The sequence below is a fragment of the Argentina silus genome (genome assembly GCF_951799395.1).
Source record: "Argentina silus genome assembly, chromosome: 21".
Lineage (NCBI taxonomy): Eukaryota > Metazoa > Chordata > Actinopteri > Argentiniformes > Argentinidae > Argentina > Argentina silus.
Window position 1 is genome coordinate 11,865,546 of NC_139675.1, and position 23,062 is coordinate 11,888,607.

The 23,062-nt window shown below is 47.1% G+C and overlaps 1 protein-coding gene across 1 annotated transcript in view; it reads left to right on the forward strand.

Annotated features, from left to right (window-relative positions):
- Window positions 1–1,996: 1,996 nt before the first annotated feature.
- The window catches only part of dchs2 (dachsous cadherin-related 2), a gene marked incomplete at both ends in the record, with an annotated part of 31,853 nt that continues 10,787 nt past the window's right edge, over window positions 1,997–23,062 (forward strand). The window contains 15 exons of the mRNA XM_083693199.1: window positions 1,997–3,559; window positions 3,847–4,014; window positions 7,510–7,701; window positions 8,053–8,284; window positions 10,471–10,707; window positions 12,797–13,413; window positions 13,553–13,930; window positions 14,140–14,248; window positions 14,473–14,660; window positions 14,880–14,979; window positions 15,100–15,257; window positions 15,460–16,194; window positions 16,378–16,498; window positions 16,840–17,079; window positions 21,209–21,343. Coding sequence (XP_083549325.1) covers window positions 1,997–3,559; window positions 3,847–4,014; window positions 7,510–7,701; window positions 8,053–8,284; window positions 10,471–10,707; window positions 12,797–13,413; window positions 13,553–13,930; window positions 14,140–14,248; window positions 14,473–14,660; window positions 14,880–14,979; window positions 15,100–15,257; window positions 15,460–16,194; window positions 16,378–16,498; window positions 16,840–17,079; window positions 21,209–21,343 — 5,173 coding nt within the window. The remainder of the gene's footprint in view (window positions 3,560–3,846; window positions 4,015–7,509; window positions 7,702–8,052; window positions 8,285–10,470; window positions 10,708–12,796; window positions 13,414–13,552; window positions 13,931–14,139; window positions 14,249–14,472; window positions 14,661–14,879; window positions 14,980–15,099; window positions 15,258–15,459; window positions 16,195–16,377; window positions 16,499–16,839; window positions 17,080–21,208; window positions 21,344–23,062) is intronic.

The following is a 23,062-nucleotide window of genomic DNA, read 5'->3' on the forward strand; positions in this document are numbered from 1 at the left end:
CCCCTCGTCCCCTCACCTGAAGTCGAGCCACAGCAGCCCAGCGGTGATCAGGCCCAACCACTCACTGGCCTCCCAGTTCTTGGTCAGCATGACCGGCACCATGATGACCTGCCTGGCGTCTGCGTAGTTCAGCTCCTTCTTACAGCTACGAGACGCCTGGTACGCTGGAGTTAGGAACGGGCAGATGACTGCTGCCTCCTCCACACCTGCCGCCATCCTGTCAACGCACGCGCCCACACACACACACACACACACACATGAATGTGTCATTTTTGTACATCTGTGGCAATTTTATGTCTGCAAAGTACAAACTATTAATAATTACTGAGAAAATGTGACATATTTACTGTATGTCATGACAGGTTCATGCATCGTTAGCGTCTGTTATGGTCTGTACTCACGCGTCATTGATGTTCCCTTTCACTCCTCCCTCTATGTCCATCCACACTGGCAAGCCATCTTCCTTCAGACGGTCGTAGATTCTCTTCACCAGGGCCTGGTCATCCCACTGGTACGACAGCATCACATGAGGCGCCATTTTCTGTTCTCCAGACTAAATAGGCGAGTTGTCAGAAGCAATCCTAGAACAGATTTGTGTTTCTGTTACTACTGGCAGTTGCTTTTAAGTAAGGGGTTGTTGGAGAAGTGGACTTTGAGACAATGCAGAGACGCTGTGTCTGTCTGTGTGGGGCTTGTTTGCTCAGGTACCCAGCTCAGGTTTCATCTGTTGCCAGGTTACAGGTGCACTTGGGCCAATGGGAGGATGAGATGAACACCTGCGCACATATTAAAGGTCCACCTCTGCGCAATCAGATTTCATCATGTTTCATCTCATACAGTTTAGTGTGTTCCAGTGTTTACACTAGCACCCACCTAGAATGAAGCAATGTACTGGCCATACAGTATGAATCCAATCAAATTTTATTTGTCACGTACAGCCGTAATTTATATAGTGAAATGTATTGAGATCTTGCTCTTCGCTCAGCAACAACAGCATCAGCGTAAATGCGTAAATGGCATGCTTGTGTGGTGTGGATGTTGGAACTTACATTTTGTTTATTTTATTTGTTGTGTGTGCAATAAAATATGCAATGCAATGATGATGCTGCCACAATAATGTGTTGACTTGATTGATGGTAATGAGCACAAGCTAATGAATGGACTTGTACATAGACCTGTACAATATACGACGTATCACTGGAGGGCGACATGTTCAAAGCCTATCAGTACAGGCAGACTGTAGAGTAATGTGTACAGGTGTAGACTATAGTCTAAATACATGCTGTATTCAGTGTTTTTATGGCTCGAATCTGCAAAAATTAAATTGATATATTTGCCACATATGTCTATGTTTTTCTATATATATATATATAAATTGTAAATCACACAACATACTGTATTTTAAAATATTTAATGGTTAATATAATATAATATTTAAACTTGAGCCTTTATTTATTTCTAGCAATAATGTCACGAAGTAACTAACATCATTCCTTTTATTCGTTAATTAATTCACTTTGGATATCAAGGTACATGGTCCTCTCATGTCCTACGTCAGCTAATTCCATCCCTGGGAATCAAGGCCGCGGACGCACGCGTGGACAGCAGGTGCGTCGAGCGAACGGAGAGAGCTCGTGATACTGCCGCCCGCCCGGTCATCCAGAGCAGTGTCCGAGAGAATTTACCGGACAGTTCAGTGACTATACCGATGCATTTCCAAGACTTATGGACTGGATATTGCTTATATTTGGACGGACCTGTCCTGAAGTTCCCTTCTGGGGAATTTGTTGAACGTTTTACGCGTTGTTGGAGAGTGAACTTTGACTAACCGTATCCTGCGCAACGAGAATGTTCTGTCCGTGCACCTGCCCTCATTACGAAAAGTGGTCTGAAACGTGAGTGTTTTCTATCCAGATTGCTGTCAGAGATGCATTTGAAACGGAAATATGTCAATGCAACTTAGATATCTAAGTTTAAAATGTTGAGGGGAAGAAGAATGAGTCGCCAAGATGCGGCGACGGTGTTTCAGCTCCTTGTCGCGTTGCTGTTATGGCCTCGGACGTCGGCGCAGGTGTACAATCTCAGCCTCTCAGTTGAAGAGGGACTACCTGCAGGAACCGTTGTCGGAGATATACGAGCGGGGTTAGCGACCCCAACCAGTGGATTTTTCATCTCTGAAAGCAGAGATTCGTATGTTTTTAAAGATCTGGAGATAGACGGAGACACCGGGACTATTTCCACAGCCGTCGTATTGGATAGAGAGCGCAGAGACAAGTATGAATTTGTGGCAGCCACCTTAACAGGCGAGGTTATAAGGGTAAAAATAGTTGTTGAAGATGTAAATGACCATGCTCCTGTGTTCTCCAGTTATAAGGTGGAGTTGAATGTGTCAGAATTGAGTCCTCCAGGAACTCGCTTTGAACTGGTGGGGGCCAGAGACCAGGATGAGGGTGAATTTGGGGTTCAGGGGTACCGAATCACTGAGAGCGAGATGGGAGAACTGTTTAAAGTAGAATATCGCCATGGAGGTAATCTATTCAATTTGGATCTCATCCTAACTGACAAATTAGACCGAGAAACAAGAGACTCTTACACACTGACTATTGAATCATTTGATGGGGGTGTCCCACCTAAAACAGGGCGCCTTCAGGTTCACATCCACGTCTTGGATGAAAACGACAACCCACCAGTGTTCAATCAGACTGAATACCACGCCGTCATATCGGAGGATGCCGCTGTGATGTCACCGGTGTGTCAGGTGTACGCCACGGACCTGGACCTCGGGGCCAACGGCCTGGTCACCTACGAGATCAACCGGCGGCAGAGTGACCACAACGAGCTCTTCACCATCGACGAGACGACCGGCGTGATCCACGTCAACAAACCTTTAGACTACGAGACGCAGTTGTTTCACGAGCTCATCGTGACCGCGAGGGATAACGGTGCCCAGCCCGAGTACAGCAGCACCTTTGTGGCCGTGAGGGTCGTAAATGTCAACGACAACAGCCCTAGTATCAACTTCCTGTTTCTGAGCGAGTCTGGGGAGTCGGAGGTGTCAGAGGGGGCGGGGATGGGCGAGTACGTTGCCCGGATATCCGTCTCCGACCCAGACCTGGGAGAGGTCGAAAGGTTAAAGGTCACCCTCGAAGGCGGGGACGGGAAATTTACCCTGAAACAGACAGATGATTTCCTGTATGCCCTCTGTGTGAACGGCGAGCTCGATAGAGAGACGGACGACGTCTACAAGCTCAAAGTCGTGGCGTCTGACTACGGCAGCCCGCCTTTGACGAGCGAGACAACCTTCCTGGTGAGGGTCACGGACACCAACGACTGCAGGCCGCTCTTCGACCGGGACACCTACACCGCGAGCGTTCCGGAGGATGTACCCCCGGGGAGCTCTCTCCTCCAGGTGCAGGCCAGAGATGCAGACGACGTGGGGGTCAACTCCGCAGTACGCTACTCCATCCTCAGGTCGGACCAGAGCCACCTGGTCAGCATCGACCCCGCGTCAGGACTCATCACCACGGCAGCAAGGTTGGACCGCGAGAGGGAGACAGAGGTGTTGTATTTTCTTCCTTTTAAAACACACAGTTTTTCTTTTTAGTTGATTTCAACACATTACTACACGACATTTACCCAAAACGGAATGGAAAAGATGAGCACAGTGTGATTTCCTGATCTTTTTCATTTGGGGTTGGGGAACAGAGGTGAATCTACACAAAACAAACACAAAACAGAGTGGTTGTGACATGGTCTCATCGACCATTTGACTCCATAGATCTGAAAACTTCTGACACAATTTCGATCTTTTGAGTGTAATGTCTCTTTAACCCCTACCACTAACAGGTACGGTTCCTGGTGGTGGCGGTGGACGGAGGGGAGCGTGCCCTGTCGTCCACTGCGACGGTCACAGTCGTGGTGGGGGACGTCAATGACAACGAGCCAGTGTTCCAACAGCAGCTCTACAACGTGTCCATACCAGAGCACACACAGATAGGCAGCTGCTTCCTACAGGTACTGTATGCGTGTGTTGGGTTAGAATCAAATTTACTCAGCAAATGAGGATTTTATTTACTGATCTCAGTCAAACTGTTTCTGACTAAACCCTGGCCTAAACTGAGTTCGACATACCTGGCCAGGGGTTTAGTTTTAACTGTGTCTTCATTTTCGAGTGACATGAATTGACACGATTATGTAACATTTGTTTCTATGGAATCGAGTTCCCTCATTCACTCTGAAAGTGTTGAAAAACAGCAAAAACATGAAGTCATGAAGTCTCTAAGTAGTGAGACAACATCATGACCAAATGTTTTACTATCCATATTATACATAAGACAGTGACGGTCAGTATGAACAACAAGGGAGTACCTCAACTTACACACACACACACACACACAAAAACACACACACTGCCTGAGGGGACAGTGCCATGCTTTCTATCTGTTCACAAAGCCTCTAGTGTTGCCCAGAGGGGCCCAGGCTGGTCCCTGCAGCACACTGACCCACTCTCGTCCTGCGTAGCCCAGTGCTGTGTTGTTGTGTTTGCGTAATATGACAGATCTGTTGCCTGGTACCACCTCCCTACCCTGGCACTGGTGGGAGGCCAAGGCCGTCGCACAAGTACTATGACTAACCAAGTCATTGTCTGCGTGGAGCAGTCAGATGGAATGATGGAATGCCATGAGGGAAGAGAAAAAAAAACATGATTGTCAAAGTCAGCTTTTTCACTGCATTGCTTTCACCAAACGAGCCATTGCAGATTAGTGATTATCTTCAAGGAAGGGAGGAAAGGAGGATGCATTGAAACGCGGCCACTGTCTCCAAAAATACGAACCAAATACCTTTTGATTAGAGCCATCCCTCGTTGGCACTGCCTTGATCAGAAAACACATTTCAGCAATTAGTTTCTGATAGAAAAGCAATTGCGAGCAGAGTGCATGTCCATGCACAATAATTGGGCGAGGGCCCTCTCACTAATTGGGGAAAGAGATTCCAGAGGAACAGAGAGTATTGTGAAATAGACTCTTTCAGTTTAATTTATCTGATTTATGAAGTGTGTCGTCATGCGGGTAGACCCTGTTAAGGAAAAGATTAGACACTTTGTGCAATGTAGTGCAGTAAAACTAAGGATAGTCTTTACATTGCTCGAGTAGGGTACTATTGTGTTGATGATGATAATGATGATGATACACTCAAAGGCAGTAGTCTTAAAGGTACGTTTGAACATGTATACTTGTGAACTTGCATTCAATGCGTTACTGTGTAGGTCTCGATATACAGCATGCGGGCATGTTTGGTGCTTTCTGTAGTTCCTGACTCTGAACCATTCTCAGACTTTGAACCCTCGGCTGTAAAGCACCTAATCGTCCCACGATCCATAAAGGCGGCCATGATATCACCTTTATGGCAGGAACTGAAGGAAAGGCCACTCATCAAATGGCGGCCGGTGGGATTAATCTGTGTCATATACAGCCAGACATTCTGGAACTCTCCTGCAATCTCACACGTTGTTGTAGACAGTGTCATGATACAGTAAAGACAAACGGTTATAAACAGTTATAAACTGGCATCAAAGTAGTTCCTCCCAGGTTCAAAGACAATGTTTATTGTCGTCGTGTTGGCTACCCTCTTGTTTTTATAGTGCGGTGAGGTCATGGAGACAGATAGGTACTTTATTGATCCTGGAGGGGGAAATTAAGGCATACATACAATATGAATGAGCATTTGTATTTCTTTAATGTTCAAATTCAGTGTTCTTGTTTTAGGATAATCTCCTCATGATATTTCTCGACTCAAACTGACAAATCCTTTCTTTAAACACATACACACACACACACACACACACACTCACACACATCTTCCATTTGAGCAGAAGTTTGTCAATGGAAGGTTTGCCTGGGAAAGTGAAGGATTCAGCCCCCGATACGACCACTGCACTGTATGATAAGAGGTAGCTGTATTAGATCTCTCTCTTATCACTGTTGGAGACATTGTATAAGCACAGATGATGTTTGCCACGTTTTCATAGGAAAGAATTAGCTGGGCTATTTTTGGTGTGTCCATCACCAGATTACTGTGCCACCCCTAGTTGCTTAAGGATCTTAAAACCATATAGCCCAAGCAGGTAGAATAGATTCGCAATTCTTGACAACATACATTTTAAGTGCCAAAGGATCTGTGTGTGTGTGTGTGCATGTAAGCTTGTTTAGTGTGTGTGTGTGTGTGTGTGTGTGTGTGTGTGTGTGTGTGTGTGTGTGTGTGTGTGTGTGAGAGAGTATGAAAGCGTGATCCGACAGTCACCTCTTAGATGATGTGGTCAAGGTGCACCACCACCAAAGCTCCTCCGTGCCTTAAACCCGGGTGTATCATTAACAACCTAACACCTTGATAACGAGATGTGCGCGCTCATAACGGCAGCAGAACCTGGAGGGACAGGATTACTACTGTATTAGGAGCACAGGGGTTTATGAAGCAGCAGATTTAGGCCGATCTGTCCCTGTCAAAGCCTCTGACTGACCAAACGGTCAGGCCTTGCTAGAAGTTTGTTTCTCGACATGGGAGGTGTTTGCACTGTGCTTTGTGCTGTGATTTTTGCGATACTGCTTTTCAGTTATAATCTCAAATTGCCCCCTAGATCCCACTCCCTAAACTATTGCGGAGATCTGAGAGGATCGGATGGATGCAAGGGATATGGTTAAAGCTCTACCTTGCCATCTGATTGGCCAGGTGGAATATTGACCCTATTTTGACCCAATCGCTAACATTTCTCAGATCTTCTAGAGTCTAGAAGGTTGGGGGTTAGGGTCTAGGGGTCGATTTGAGAATGGAGTTGTGATGCTGTTGTCATCCTCCATATGTTACCATCTCACAACAAACACAACAAATCACAACAAACATGTCATGATGGGAGTCTTTGCTTGGTTCTACCCCTGCTTAACCCATAAGAGATTTACAGGGACATCTCCTCGAAAAGGTGCCTACATTCCCAGCCCTAAGAGACTTACATTTACTTCAGCCCTCACAGACATACCTTCCTCTCAAAGGGTTTCAAGCGCATTAGACACCCCTTTCCATACACACACACACACAAACAACCACAGATTACTTTAATTCCGTGTCACGGCTCGTTGAAGACTTGGCTCAATGGTGTCATGTCTTTGTTGACAAGGTCGGTGTCAATCCCTCGACGGATCCTGTAATGGACACATGACACAATCTGTGGCGGTTAACGAGCGTGATCCTTTCAGTTATTTTGATCCCGTCCCCAAGGTCATAGGTCAGAATAGAGCCTCTACCATTGGGGCATCCCAATATTTTAAAGAGGCTCCCTCTCCTTGTCTCCTTTTTCTTTCATATGCATCGGTCTGGTAGAACTGGACAGGTCAAAGCAAGCCCCCTGGTGGGGTAAGCATTGCTTTCACCTGTCCTGTTTTATCGGTTTTATTGATCATGGCAGATGAAGAGAGAAAGTTCTTCCCATGTTATAATCTGCCTTTCCCCTGTCTGCAGGTTGTGGCCACCGATGCAGACGTCAGTGACTACGGTATGGTGCGCTACTCCCTCTCTGATGGGTTTGAGAGGCAGGACAGACACCCACTGTTCCACATCAACCCTGCCTCTGGAGAGCTGTGTGTGGACCAGGACATTGACAGAGACTCTGGCCCCGCCACCCATGACCTGCTTGTGAAGGCTGAGGACCAGGTTAGTGGATATTTGCTTGTTGATATGTTATATTAGGTATAATTGTTTTGAGGTAAATGAAGTCATTTGTGTGTTTCTGCTTCATATTCAGTCATACTAGATGTTATAGTTATGGAATGGTTTTATAGTTCATGATGAAGTCATATTAGCAGTTTCACGTTTGCCTATGAATGTTGTTTGACTGATATTACGCCTAAATGATGAGGTCATATTTGCAGTATCACGACCACCATGAAGTGGTGGAAGATTGAACTATGAATGAAATGTAAATGTATTGTCTTGTGAGGCTTATGGCATAGTCCATACTCTTAACACATATCAAATATGTCTCTTTACCTCTCTCCCCCTCAGGGAGGCCTGAGTGCCCAGACCTACGTCCACATCGAGGTGTTGGACCTGAACGACAACCCTCCAGTGTTCAACCCCCAACACTACGTGACCAGCCTCAGCAGCCACGCCCAGCCAGGGACTGAGGTCCTGCAGGTCATCGCCACCGACAGGGACTCAGGGATGTACGGACACGTGACCTATGACCTCCTGTCTGGGGACCTGTCCTCTCTCTTCTCTGTGGACAAAACTACAGGTATTGTTGGGGACCTGACGGGCTACAAGGCCGATCTGACTTTGTCCTTTCCGGCAAAAATGATGGATGGGCAACCAGGCCAGCACAGTCCAATTCAACTCGGCTCAGCTTAGGCCATTTCTTCCAGCCCAGCACTAACACATGTGATTTAGGTAATCAAGGTCTTGATGATGAGGTGAATCAAGTGTGTTAGCGCAGGGCCCTCCAGGTACCGTGTAGCTCTCCAGGACCAGGGTCGGTGATGCGTGTCGTAGTCGATCCATGTTGTTTACCTAATCCCCTCTGGCAATTGCCTCTAATCTCTACACACCCGAACCACTTAGAGTTGTTGCTCGACGAATTGAGTTCCACAGCTAGCTGACCCTCGTAACCACAACACGCACAGTACAGGCGGTAGGCGGAGGTGGTGCTGTGTAGTTGCCTTTTCCCTTGGTAAGCAGGCGGGCCTTGTGGTGGAACAATTTTTTTGATCCATACTACACCTTTCAGAACACATGCCGTACAGTACGTCAGTGACAAACAATGATACTGTAGCTTCACAAAGCTTTATGTTGATGGTTTGTATCTGTGGGCTTTAGATTGAATTGTCCCTTGACAATCAATTGTAAAAGGAAGGACTGTAGTTGTGGCTTAGCTTATTGTCTTATTTAACAACCGTTTATCCTCTCGAGCCATTTTTGTTGCTTCATTATGTGTATTTGTAGCTGAATGATTTCACACTCGTCATCACATGTAGCGTGTCCCCTGTGCCGTCATCAGGCTCTGTGTGACTAGTGGCTCATGTGAAGGCCTCCCGGACGTGATCAAGTGTCTGTAAGTGTCCTGTAGTGGACATGCTTTACTCCGTAAGCCCCCCATGTGGAGGACGTTGCTGTTGTCACCTCAGCAGGGGGGGGGGGGATGCAGATTTAGAGAGGCTTCCCTTCAATCCCCGTAAGATACACTGGCTCCCTAATAATGAAACACTGTTACCAGGAAGACCATGTGTTTGTTGCGATACTACTCGGTTGATCATGGAATTGTAACTCAAAGCCAACATATTCAGAAAAGTGGTTTATTCATTATTAGGCATTTGAAAAGCATTTTTGATTGCATAGTAGGAAGTGACAGAAAGTGCCACCTGAAAGCAGTGATTTAATTAGTCAGGTGCCTGTTGTACCTGAGCACATGGAGAGGAAAGAACCTTGACGATAGTGGACCCTCACCACGTGAGATGCTGCCAAATGCCACTTAAAAAATCCTTGGACTGAATGTAGTATTTTCCAAGTTGTTCCGTTTGAGAATGTGTGCCTTGGTTATTTTAACCTGGTCAAGCAGACTGACTTTTACGTTTCGTCCAGAATGAGATGAGAATCTTATGAGATCGGCCTCGTTCCACCAGGCTATGGTTATTCACCCTAAAGGTTTGGTTTGACCCCGATTTTATGCTCTTACAGGAGTTGGGTTCGGGTTCGGGTTAGGCCTCCTCTTTTCAATAACAAGCCTCAAGCTTGTAGGCAGTTTTGTGAATAGAATCCCAGTTGCTACTCTTGTGTTACCGGCAACCCTGGCAGTGTTTCAGTGTTCACATACTGTATCATTTAGAATGCATACCTTTTCCCTCAGCTCTGGAACCAAACTCTCTGGCATGTGCTTAAGCAAACAGGCTAGTAACGTCAGATTCAAGCATTTGATGTTCATTGAAACTGATGCTAAGCTAAATGTAGCTTTGCTATTGATTTAGCCATCTGTACAGCTTCTGAAGGGGTGATTAATTTGGGCTTTCCAACACAATGCACAGAGGAATCTGTGAGATTTAGGGGTGAATTTAGGTGACAAATGTTAGCCAGCCCCTGAACCATCTGTCTTTGTCTCTCTGGTACAGGACCACACACACACACACAGTGGTCTAATAGAAGTTAGATTGTGAAACAGGCCCATTTATCTTGACGTTGCCGCGACTGTGACAGTTTGAGAAGAAAAGGTACCTGTAAAGAAGTATATCTGTGACATAAAAAAACAAAATGTTGACTCTCACTCTATTTAGTCATGGTATTAGGCCATGGTACCCCTAAACACACTCTAGTACGTCTGGTGATGAGGGGAAACCCCCTACGTATGACACCACTTTGTAAGTAGGCAGAAAGGATATTATGTTAAAAGGAAAAATATCATATCAATATCATACTATTACTGTCTATCCCCAGGTATGGTCTACCTCACCTCTACCCTGACCCACCTTGGCACTGCCAGTGTGAAGCTGTCCGTCAGCGCCCAGGATGGCGAGGGCTTGATCTCAGTACGACCTGCGGAGGTCACGGTGAACGTCCTGCGTAGCGCCCAGGCACCGGCCGTGTTCCAGAGGTCGCGCTACTCCTTCACCGTCCCCGAGGACGCCCCGCCTGGCACCGCCGTGGGCACCGTAGAGGCCATCAGCCCTGTCAGTGAGTATGATCCGAGGAAAACCTGACCTGGGCCAAATATAGGGGGGAAGCAGGACACTAAATTCATGGTATGGTTTGTATCACAGTGTGTACTTCACACCAAGTAACTGTCTCGCTATCGAGAATTGAAGGTGTATTATTTGAGGTCTCGGGGCACATTGGCCGTGAGGGGGTAATTTGCTTCCCTTCACAAGCGTTTCGTGTCCACTGGATAGACGGGAGGGAAACCCTTCTCTGCATTAACTCACTGACTGCCAAAGAATTCCGAAACACTCACCATCTCGAGTGTTTTATGTGGTATTTACCGAGCTACTTTGATTGGCTGCCAAAATGAAGCATCGTCATTTGTGCATTTTTGGTGAATAAAGTCAGCCATGGCACTCTAGAACATTGCCAATTTGGGTGACTTTATTGACCCTCGGCGCTAAATGAGTTAACACCCATCCCTGCTGCCAGCGCAGGCTTAGCACTGCTATGTGAGGTGAGGAGTGGCGGGGGCAGGATGCCACGTCGGGGGAGATGAATGAGGTGTGAGGAGCGGGCTGCGGGGTGTGGGGGAGGATCACCCAGGAGGAGATTTGGCTTTGCTGCTCCTCGGAACCTCCCAGCCACACTGTCCAGGTGAATGGGTCGATGGGCTGTTGGGGTGAAGCTGTTATACAACCCTCTAAAGATCTACGGTAGACTCCCATGTTGGCACAGTTGGAAGAAAGATGGTCTCCCATTCGTATGCTGTTTCATTGTCTTTGATACTGTCGTCCTTGTAGAAGTCTTATGTTAAATACTTAACCATTTAGTTGTTTCACAATAGCCTTTGTTCTTGTTCTCCATGATAATTAGTTGTGACCTCGCTGCTAAGCTGGCGATTAAATCCACGAACGGATTTATTATCGGAACTACAATACATGGCTGCCAGTGAGGTCTCTGGCCGCTGTCCTGATTCCTGGTGGCCATCAGTATTATCTGATATGAAACAACACACAGCTGCCACTTTGTATCAACCCCTTGGTTGTCCCTGTTAACTCATTCAGAAAACCGGGGATTCAAAATATCAAGCACCTATCATTTGGCATGATATCTGTGCCATGTGTGATATGTGCATCGCTCTAGTCTACGTTCATCTTGGAAAAGAGTGGCTTTATGAGATACCTGTAATTGTTTTCCATATGCGAATTCCTCTTGGCATTCTCTCTCTCTACGGAGATTCCCCACATTCTAGTTTTCCAGGGATTATCCCTCGACAGGCCACTTGGTGCCTGATGCGTCACTCCTCCGGGAAGTGTGTGACTCCCTCTAATGGTTAAGCCTCTGGTCAGTAGGAGACAGTCATTCAAGGTTATCTCAGCGATTAACAGATTAACCCCTTGTGTTAACACTGTGAAACATCAAGTTTAGGGAGGGAAGCCTGGGGGGCGAAGCAGGACCCTTTAAGCTGCTAGAAGCTTTACTACTGTATATACCCTGGCTGCTGAAGTGTAGTTACCGTTAAAACACAAAACATGTTGGAAGGGATTAGAGGGGTATCCCCCCCCCCCTGTGTGTGTGTGTGTGTGTGTGTGTGTGTGTGTGTGTGTGTGTGTTTCCCCTCATGTTATTTTGTAGTTTTTACTGGTTATAACTGTAAATGCAAAGTGATCACAACTGCCAGAATTTTGGTGACTGATGGTTGATGAACATTAATGAATGACTTTAGTAGTTCAGTAGTGATCATTCAGTTTTCGTTACGCCATTTACATTTGCTTACATTTTCTGATAATGCATTAATCAATTTGTTTACTAGTTTATGGTCCTGTGTGTAGATTGGAGCTTTAGATAGTCCTTAATTGTGCTAAATGGACTTAATAAATTGGCAGCAATCAAGGAATGATGGCACTTAAAAAATGTGGAATGGAGAGCGCTGTTTTGGTCCGAAGCTCAAATCTGTCAACGTCGAGTGCTGGCCATTATGTACAATTTACATTTTGTGTTTACATTAATATGCACATATTTGCTGCTATTAGAAAACATATTCAGTTTGACCATAGAGGGCAGCAACCCGCAAAACTACTTCCACTTTAAGTCATCGTTCTCTATTTCTCCGTCATTGTAGACTCAGTGGAGTCCCTGTCGTACCGGATCTCCTCTGGGGACCCCCAGGGTCTGTTCTCTGTGGACCCCCAGTCAGGGTTGATCTCCACCAGCCGGCCTCTGGACCACGAGTCCCAACCCTCCGCCCTGCTGGTCCTCCAGTCCCACAGCGGCGCGTCGCCCGTCTACAGCAGCGCCCAGGTCAACCTCAGCATCGCCGACGTCAACGACAACGCTCCCATCTTCCCGAAGGTCGCCGACGCAGTGGTGATGTCACAGAACACGCCGCCGGGCACCGTGTTGTTCATAGCGCACGCCCACGACGCGGATAGCGGTGCCAACGGGAGGGTGCGTTATTTCGTCACACCACCAGGGGGCGATGGTAGTGATGATGAGGTGTTTGTTGTGGACGCCAACCTCGGGACGGTGTCGTTAAACCGTAGTCTGTCCTGTGACTCGCGAGCCAAGTACACGCTTGAGATCATGGCGAAGGATGATGGCGAGCCTTCTCTCACCTCCACGCTGACCCTCACGGTCAACATCGACCGCAGCGCCACTGAGGACACCCTGGCGTTTGAGACGCTAGTCTACCAGGTAGAGATCGGAGAGGGAACCCACAGAGATGCACGGGTCATTCAGGTAAAGGATCCATCATATGGACCAGCCAGTTCATCTTCATATTTGAGTATTTCTGGGCTTCAACACCTAGAGATGCATTGATCTGTTATCTTTTTAAGAGCAGAGCAAGTCAGATAATTAACGTTTTGACCTCATCCAGGTGAGGGCTCACCGCAGTCGGACCACCCACCACCACCGAGACCCTGGCCTCTCCTACTCCCTGGAGGCTGAACAGGGGTTCCCCCCTCCACCTTTCAGGATACACCCCGACAGCGGATGGCTCTATCTCTCCCAGAGCCTGGACTACGAGACAGAGCCCATGTACCGGTTCAAAGTCCTAGCCGCCGCGAGGGAGGCTAGAAGCTACCAGGCTAGGCTAGATGACCCTATGGCTATGGACGCTAGTGGTAGCCAACAGGCTAGGCTAGCTAACACCACTGCCACCGTCATAGTGCTAGTCCTGGATGAGAATGACAACGCTCCAGTGTTCTCCAGCCAGGCCTACTTCTTCAAGGTCCAGGAAGGCCCCTCACCCCAGGTAAGAAGAGAAGGAACAGTCTTAAAATCGAATGCTATTTCTCATTGACTTGATGGCATCCAATGCAATACATTGACAAAGACAACACACCACATGAAGATTGTGTGTGTGTGTGATGGAGAGAGAGAGAGAGAGAGATCTCACCTGGGTAAATAGACCGATTATTACAATACAATCACTGTTCTCCACCGTCTCTCCTCTCTCCTCAGGGCCTGGTCGGGACGGTGACAGCGGTGGACAAAGACTCCAGGAAGAACGCCCAGCTGTCCTACATCCTGCTGTCTGACGGCAAGCACTTCCGCATCAACGCCAAAACAGGTGAGAGAGAGATTAGTCTAGATTTATTTTTTTATGATGGTGAAGCATAGTAATGTTACATAGACCGAACTCTTTTAGAATGTGGTGAAAGATAAGAACTGCAGGTAAGATTGGACAGTAGAAGGCCTCTTCTGCCTTCATTCTTCAACACCTACTTTGACAGATCGCAACCTTTCCCTCGGTTTCTCTCGCTCCAACAACACCCCACCCCCTCCCCCTCATAGGTGAGATCACCAACTGGGTTTCTCTGGACCGAGAACAGCACAGCCAGCACATTCTAAAGGTGATGGTGACGGACCAAGGACACCCCCGCCTCAATGCCACCACCACGGTCTACATCCTGGTCAGCGACCTCAATGACAACCCTCCGCAGTTCACACACCTGCCCACTGGCAAGGAGCTAAACGTACAGGTAGCCACGCACACTAACACACATGCTGATATTGGACAGTACTCCCCCCACCCCATCCCCACTCCCCCCCAGTAAAGTCAGAGCACACAGACACCGAGACCCCCCACCACCACATGTATGTATACACACACACACACCGATCCCCTCACACACACACACACACACACAGATGGACTACTAGGGAACTCTTCTGAATTGATCCTCTGGTATTGTCTGTAGGTTTGGGCAGGCCTCCCAGCAGGCTCCTTGGTGACCACCATGTTTGCCAAAGACCTTGATGCAGGAGAGAATGGAACAGTCATCTTTTCTCTGATCACAGGTCTTTCATATTAAGCTATTTGAAATGAAATGCTGTAAATTATTCAGTCAAGAATGGATTTATTTCATTTTTTTCAGAAACCATTTGACTTAGTTTATATTATTGTGTTTGTCTTCGCAGACAATGATCTGGGTCACTTTGAGGTGGACATCAGCAGTGGAGACGTCAGAACCACGTCCCGTTTCTCCCAGAACCCCCAGACAAACTACACCCTGACTGTGGTTGCCACCGACAACGGACCCGCCTCTCTGGAGGACACTGCAGTCATTCACTTACAGGTGCTGACCCCAGTGCATGCTGGTACTGAAGTTGTCCCGTTTATACTACACATTACAACGATGAAATTATTCTAATATGACTATAATACTATTTTACCATTTTGTAACTTTTACTGTAACAGATTTGAGTCGATATTGGCAATCATTTACATTTTTAAAGTTCCAATGGATATTAATTCCAGTTAATTTATTTAACTTCCAGGTTCATGCTGCAGAGAAACAATATGGCCGCTCTGACAGTGAAGGCATGAGACACTTCTCTGTGAGGGAGGACACCAAGCCCGGCACTGTGATTGGCTCTGTCCTTCTCTCAGCCAATGGGAGGCCACGTTACTCCATTGCAGAGGGCGACGGTAGCATCTACTTTGGCATCGACAGCTCGTCGGGCGACCTCTATATCAACCAGCCGCTGGACTACGAGGCCGCTGCACGCTACTTCCTGGTTGTACGAGCCGAAGACACAGGCCACGCTCCCGGGGTGAACGTGTCGGTGTCTGTGACCGTGACCGTGGAAGACGTGAATGACAACGCCCCCTGGTTCCCTGACGAGGTTGTCACGTTCGGTCTGGAGGAGGATACACCAGTCGGAACGCAAGTGTTCGCCTTCAACGCCAAGGACGGGGATGGGAGCCTGCCCAACAGCGCCCTCCGCTACTCGCTGACCTTTGACCCTGAGCTTGGGACAGGGTCATCACCCTCATCACCACCACTCCCCTTCCAAATCAACCCGCTTACCGGCACTCTGACCACAACCGCTCTGTTAGACCGCGAGAAGACGCCTAGCTTTGCGTTCACGGTCACTGCCACCGACCAGGCGGAAGGAGAAGAGGACAGAAAGCAGGCGTGGGTGACCGCTCAGGTGTTCCTGCTGGATGTGAACGATAATCCTCCGGTGTTTGTGTCCTCGGAGACAGCTTGTGTGATGGAGGACGCAGAGGTGGGTTGTTGTTCTGTGTGGCTCCGTTGGTTAGAGCAATGGCACTAGCAACGCTATGATCGTGGGTTCGATTCCCGCCAGGACCCTATATACAAAACAAATAATTGTACTTGCTGTGCTGTAAGTCGCTTTGAATAGGAGCATCTGCTAAGTGGCATGTGTTATTATAATGTTATGTTCTAGGTGGGGAGTCTGGTGCATCATGTCGTTGCTGCAGATGAAGACTTGGGGGAGAACGGTCAGGTCACCTATAGTATCACTGCTGGGAACCAGGATGGGTTCTTTACCCTGGAAGAAAAAACAGGTACGCTTATTGATAAGTGGTTTGGACATTGAATGAATAATGAATTGGGTCCAGTTTTAGGGTTGGAGTCAGTTCCATTTCAGTTTGCTTAACTGCCATGAGATGGGCCATTTTCAAGGGTACGTTTTGGAAACTCCTCCATCGTCCCCATCAAATTCACCAGTATGTCCCATTCTGTTGTTTTTAGAAGAGCTTTTTACCATGGTAAGTGGTGGTAGAGCGAAAGAAAGTGAGTTAGTGGTGAGAGGGGAAAAAGCACTCTGCCATTTCTAAGAGGAGCTCTTCACCACAGTTGAAAAAGAACTACCTCATAACTCTCTCCCCTCCTTGCTCCCCTACAGGGCTGCTGTATCTGTCCTCTCCTCTGGACCACGAGGCCCAGGCCTCCCACAGCCTCACCATCCAGGCCCGGGACCAGGGGCTCGTCTGGCTCTCCTCCATCCAAACCCTGAGCCTCCAAGTGGGGGACGTCAACGACCAGACCCCCATATTCCAGCAAGACATTTACACAGCCAACGTGGCTGAGAACACAGATCCGGGGGAACCAGTGGTCCAAGTCTACGCGACAGACCAGGACTCAGGTACCACACGGACGACTGGTCTAGTTTAGTCAAGAACAAAAAGAGCATATTGATGTAGAATGAAGCACATAAGGGGTACAAGAGCGATCCGCCTGTTAGTATCTGATCTTTCAGTTTCCAGAATCTTATAACTGAATAACTCTAAATTTCACTTCACCTAGCCCACCAGTGGGTGGCAGCACTAGCCCGTTAAGTGTGCCTTGGGGCATCCTTCTGGATGAGCTCAGTCCTATTTGTCCTGGGCGGTTAACAGCCTTTGATTAGATCTCTTAACCCAAAACCTAACCATAAAAGTCTCGATTTTCAGATAACCATTGTAGCTTTTCTTTGACTAAGAAGCTTTCTCCGAAGCGCGTCAGCAAATAAAATGTATTTGAAGGGATGAAGTTGCCGTCCAGAACCTCTTTTCTTGATATGTGCTTCATATTCCGTGGACTGAGCAGTGACCTCTCCAGCGGTCCAACTGATAATGAAAAATGCCAGCACTTTTCAGTATACCACAATTGGCTTTGGACTTCATGATATTGTTGGACTTCCTTTTTTGGGCATTTTCTCTCTTTCTAATGTAACATTTGATCCCAGGTTCGTCTGTAGAACTGCTACTGTCCAATGTTAGAACAATATGAGGAATGACGGGTGAAAGACGGTGTGTAGATCCAGCTTTAATCTACTCCATGAGGTTCACATCAGGAGGGCCCACCTTAACTTGAGGTGTGGCAATCAGACAATACACAATAAATACACAACAGCTCAACATGCAATACATTATGAATACAGATACAGTTGACATGACAAATCCAACGTACTTGGTTCAATCAGTGCTTATTTAAAGGTCTTAAAGGGGGGTAATGACCTCTATGTCCAGATGGTAAAACCGTATAATCACTGTTGTAAAAGGCGTGTCTGTTAGAGTTATCTCCTCGCTCCTTCTAATATGTGCCCTCCTTAATCCACGTCAATCACCAAATCCTTATTCCGACAGGACACCTTTTTAACTAACAATCAGCCGTAGACAAGCTTCCCACTGTTAGTGTTAGCAGGACTGTTGAGTGGGGTGAATGGGATTGTCGTGTGTGTGGTAGCTGGAAGGGTCAAGGCTCCCTTCTGGTTTAGTCTCGGTCCATTAGCGGTGTGATTTGAAGCTCTCCTGCGCTGCCCTTCCCTGGTCCTGTCTTGTTCTGTTTGTTTTCCTTCCCTTGGCTAGTTCGACCCTGCATCACACTGAGTTACCCCCCCCCCCCCATCCTCAGCCTCAATCACATTCACACATCCACACGTCCACCGCCGTTTATTTTAACAAGTCACGCAGTGGTGGGGCCTCCCCAATTTCATCGCTCGTCCAAATATTGACAGTTTGGGTACGTCCTCAGTTTAAACACTGTTGACCACGGAGGAGGAGGAGGGGGTGGGAAGAGGTTTGTGTATCTGTGTGTATACACGCGTGTGGCTGGTCAGTGCGTGTCCCTGGTGGGGGTGGGGGGGGGTCTGTGTTTACATGTGGTCGTGGAGGCGCTTTGACATTCCTCTGTGTGTGTGTGTGTGTCAAGAGGACTATCCAAGAACAGCATGCACACTGGGCTCCTCCAGGAGATTCTGAGGTCCTCTCCACCATGTCTCCTTTAACCCGAACCATCTGTACTAATAACCCTGGTGTTTTCACCCGTCTCCTCCAATCACCACGTCCGGAACTTGCGGCGTGCTCGGGGCCGCTCTCCCACCAGCCTCTCTGTTATTGGATTATCATTAGTGAGTTGACTGACACTGGGCTGGATGTGGCGGCCATTGTTGCTCCCATGTTGATCTTTTGGATCTTGTTTCCGTGTAGAGAAACTGATGGTGTGAGGGTGAGTATCTGCTAATCAACGAGACATATATATATATATATATATATATATATATATATATATATATATATATATATATACACATACATACACACGCACACACACACACACACAGACACACCATCCTCACACACCGACCTACCCCCACACTGGGCTGGATGTGACGGCCATTGTATTGCTACGATGTTAAGTCTCTTGTATCTTCAAGTTATGGTGTGACGAACTTGTTTCTCAACAGACCCTGCAAAGCTTATAGTCGGAGGTGCGGGTCTTTCACTTATATTTTGCCTGAAGGATTTGCCCGAAAATATGTCTTCCATAATGGTACCCTGCACAGTTTATAGTTTGGCAGCAATATGTGTTTTTCCTTCTCAGAGGAAAACATTGATTTCAGTGCTGCTTGGGTTGAAAAGCAGTTGTCGATTTGTGCTGCATTTCATGGTTGGTTGTTAACTCATTCGGTAACCCATCCATTACAGTAACGTCGTAATAAAATGCTAACAGATACGTTTTACATTAAAATCCATATTTCTATGTAATTAAATTGCTATATAATTACTTGGTAATTATTTAGAAATAGTGTTATTGTCACTTGTATTGTTACCATTAACTCCTATACAACTGTACAGGCACCCCAGGTTAGTCTCATGGAGAGCATCTTTTTCAGAGAGGCCTGGACCCTCGTGGTCAGCAACACCACCACTTCATCAGTTGAACAGGAGGGAACGGGGGACTCCCTACTCTTCACCTGTACCAGAGATTGTATATACCACAGATATGCCACCCCCTTGATTTCATATTGGGTTTTTCGAGAGACAGGAAAGATGGCGCCAGTCCCACCTTTCTGGCCAATAACCATACAGTTATAGACTAGCATTACTGACAGTTGTTGCTAGGTTCGTGTGTGTCTTGCCCCATTTCCCCTAGCAACGTGTATTTGGCTAGGACGGAGGCAACTCAATTACAACAACCTTTAACGATCAAATAGCCCCACAAAATGTTTCTACACACTTCAGTGATATGAAAAACCGAAAGGAAACGTTGCTAATCCGTATCATTTTTGTCCGAGTTGAGTTTTTGTTCTGCCCTCCCATCGGCGACCTGTCTGAAAAAACAGCTTGTTTGGTCTCCGCAATTGAAAATAAGTGAAGAGGCGTCGCCATGATGGTGGCGGAGTGAGCTGGCTTCCTTTTAAAGAGGCTTCGCCCCTTTACCCTGACTGGTTGAGTGTTGTTCACTGTGCTCTATAGGCACAAGCACCACGAGACAGGGCAAATAGGGGACTCCCATACTTCACACTCTTCACTGTAAGTGTTTAGGTGGGCTGTCCTGTGAAAGTGTGTGGTGATGTGAACCACATGTACTCCAGAGACTTGGTGCTTCTGAGGGTCTGGTCTACACACTTGACCTCTGTCATGGGAGGGGGTTGGGTTGGGGAGGAGGGGGGCAATGACTGGGGCAGGGACATTAATCTGGCGGTTTGTCGGTTAGCAAAATAAGTCGAAAGGTTTGAGGTGGCGGGGGGGGGGGGTGGAGGAGAGTAAGGGGGGGGAGAGGTTGTGACTTCTGGGGGAGGGGGGGAGAGACCCAAGATATACATTTGAATATACATGTCTCAGTCAGGGCTACGGTACCTCATTATGAGAGCGTAATTACAAATCACCTTGGTTATACCTAGACCTTGGCCTTGAGTTGAGCTCCAGCACCCAGGGCTCAAGTAAAGGCTAGCCAAGGCCTTTTTTCCCATTATAATGTCCGATGATATCTTGGTTGATTTATACCTCCAGCACTGTGTTCAGTCAGGGCATCAGATAAGGCCACGTCTCGGGCCCGGGTCACCAACACAGGTCAGCTCTAACGAGGTGCTGAACACAGACGTCGGGGCGGAATTCGTATATGAACTGAACTCTGCTTTAAACTCCAGATCAAAAGTGGAAAATTTGGAGTTTGCTGCTGGGTTATCAGCAGTCACATTGCAGAAGAGGGGGGGAGCTCATTGGTTTTGATGGAAAGCATGAGTGTGTGTTTAGTGGGAAATGGTTGCAGTCAGCACTAGACGGCCAGCACAGACTCTTAGAGGAGTTGTTAATATTGAAATGGATCATTTTTATATGCATAACTGCCGCCTATTGAACAATGTCTCCTTTTTATGACAAGGCCCAATGTTTCTTGAATGCCTTTGATTCAGACTAGGAGTTGGATGGAGTGTGTGTGTCTGTGTGTCTGTGTGTCTGTGTGTGTGTGTGTGTGTGCGCACCACCTCTAATTGTCTTCCTCTCCCACAGAAGAGAATGCTGCCGTGGTGTACAGTCTGTTGCCTGGGCCGGGGTATGAGTTGTTTGCCATCAACCCCCACACTGGACACATCACCACGGCTGTCACCCTGGACAGAGAGCAGCACCAGAGATTCACCCTCAGAGGTAATAATAATATAGAGTAGACCTAGACCTAGTACCATCCCTGCAGCCCAATTCTCCACCATTTACCCTGAAGTGTACACTTGTGCACTCCCCCTACATGAATTTAAAAGCATAGGATTGCTGTAAGAGCCCATGCCTACACCAATCGTATGCTTTTAAATCCATGTGGGGTAGTAGTGCACACTTTAGGGAGAATGGTGAAGAATTGGGATGCGGGGGAAAGTAACATACTGAAACAGGGGTGCCTTTTCTGAAAGGTTTGCAGCATTTAGATCCTCTTAAGTCCATTGCCAAGTTCTTTGAAGGCAATGGACGAAACATGATCATAGTGTTACAAAAGCTTTCGGATAAACTCACCCCCCAGAGCAGCTAACAACCATTAAACAACCATTAAACCACCATTTAATGACCGTGAAAGAACCAGCAACAAATCTAACTTGCCATAACCATGTGAATCAACTGTGCTACTGCGCTTCTAACCTCTAACATACTAACAAGGTTTCCTCCCTGTGTCTACAGTATGTCTTACCGTTGGTGGCATAAAAATTAGCCACTTTTTCACTTGAATTGAGTTGTTTTAGACATAGAAGGAATTAGAATACAGTAGTGAATAGAAAAAGTATATTTTCCTCAGTGATTGAGGATTAGGCATAAAACTGTGTAGGAATGATTAGTTATGGAATCTTTGCCTTTTTTTTAAAAGCCCACGACACGTTAGTTAATCCATGGACTGGCCTCTCGCCGGTTGGCGCCTCACATCTGCTTCCACCACTGGGCTTCATATAATGTCGAGAATATTTTCAACCCTCACTCGGTTCTCTTTCTATCGCTTTAGTGCTCTCTCCCCCCATATCCATATTTCTCTGTCTTTGTATCCCCCCCCCCACTCTTTTGCCATGTCTCGGTCTCTCTCTCTCTCTCCGTCGCTGTCAGTCTCTCTTTCTCTCTTTCTCTCTCTCTCTCCCCCCTCTCCTTCTTCCTGTCAGTCTCTCCTCTCCCTCCCCCTCTCCTCCCTCCCTCCCTCCCTTCCCCTCCATGCTTAACAGCCAGAGTCATAAAGAACTCAAGGCCTCCCTTCTTTATGAACGCAACATTATTCCCCAGATTGATTTATGGAAAGGAAAGGCTAGACCTTTTTAAGGGTCCGAGTCGCCTCGAGGTATTACCCCACGCTCCAGTCACTATGTTGCTGCTTTTTAACCGACCTATTCCTTTTCATGTGTTTTTTTTTTTCCTTCCCTCTCATGTGAATACAATTACATCCAAAATATGCAATCATATTTTGTGATAAACTGCTTTCAGATGTTGCTATGACGATATTTGTAAAGTCAGGGCTCAGGGAGTATGATGAACAATTAAATGTAGTCAGGATATATAATCGCAGGAAAGCCTGGATGTCTTGAAGCCGTGCCAGAACGGCCCTGCGATGATTGTGAATTTGCAAGGGAACGTCTGGCCTATTTTCCACTCGTACACATGCAGCAGGGGGGAAAAACGAAGCTTGGAAACGTTGGGTTTCATCTCAGAACGTTTTTTGGGGGGGGTATTAGACGTTGGAACAACATGTTTTACTGTATGTGGATAAGTTGGACGGTTGCCAGGGACTCTGGTGATTAAAATAATACATTACAACCTTGTTTTCACTTATCCAATTACTATCCAGATCAGTGATTTACTGTACATCAAGACAGGGTGCATTTTATCTATTCAAACAGAATT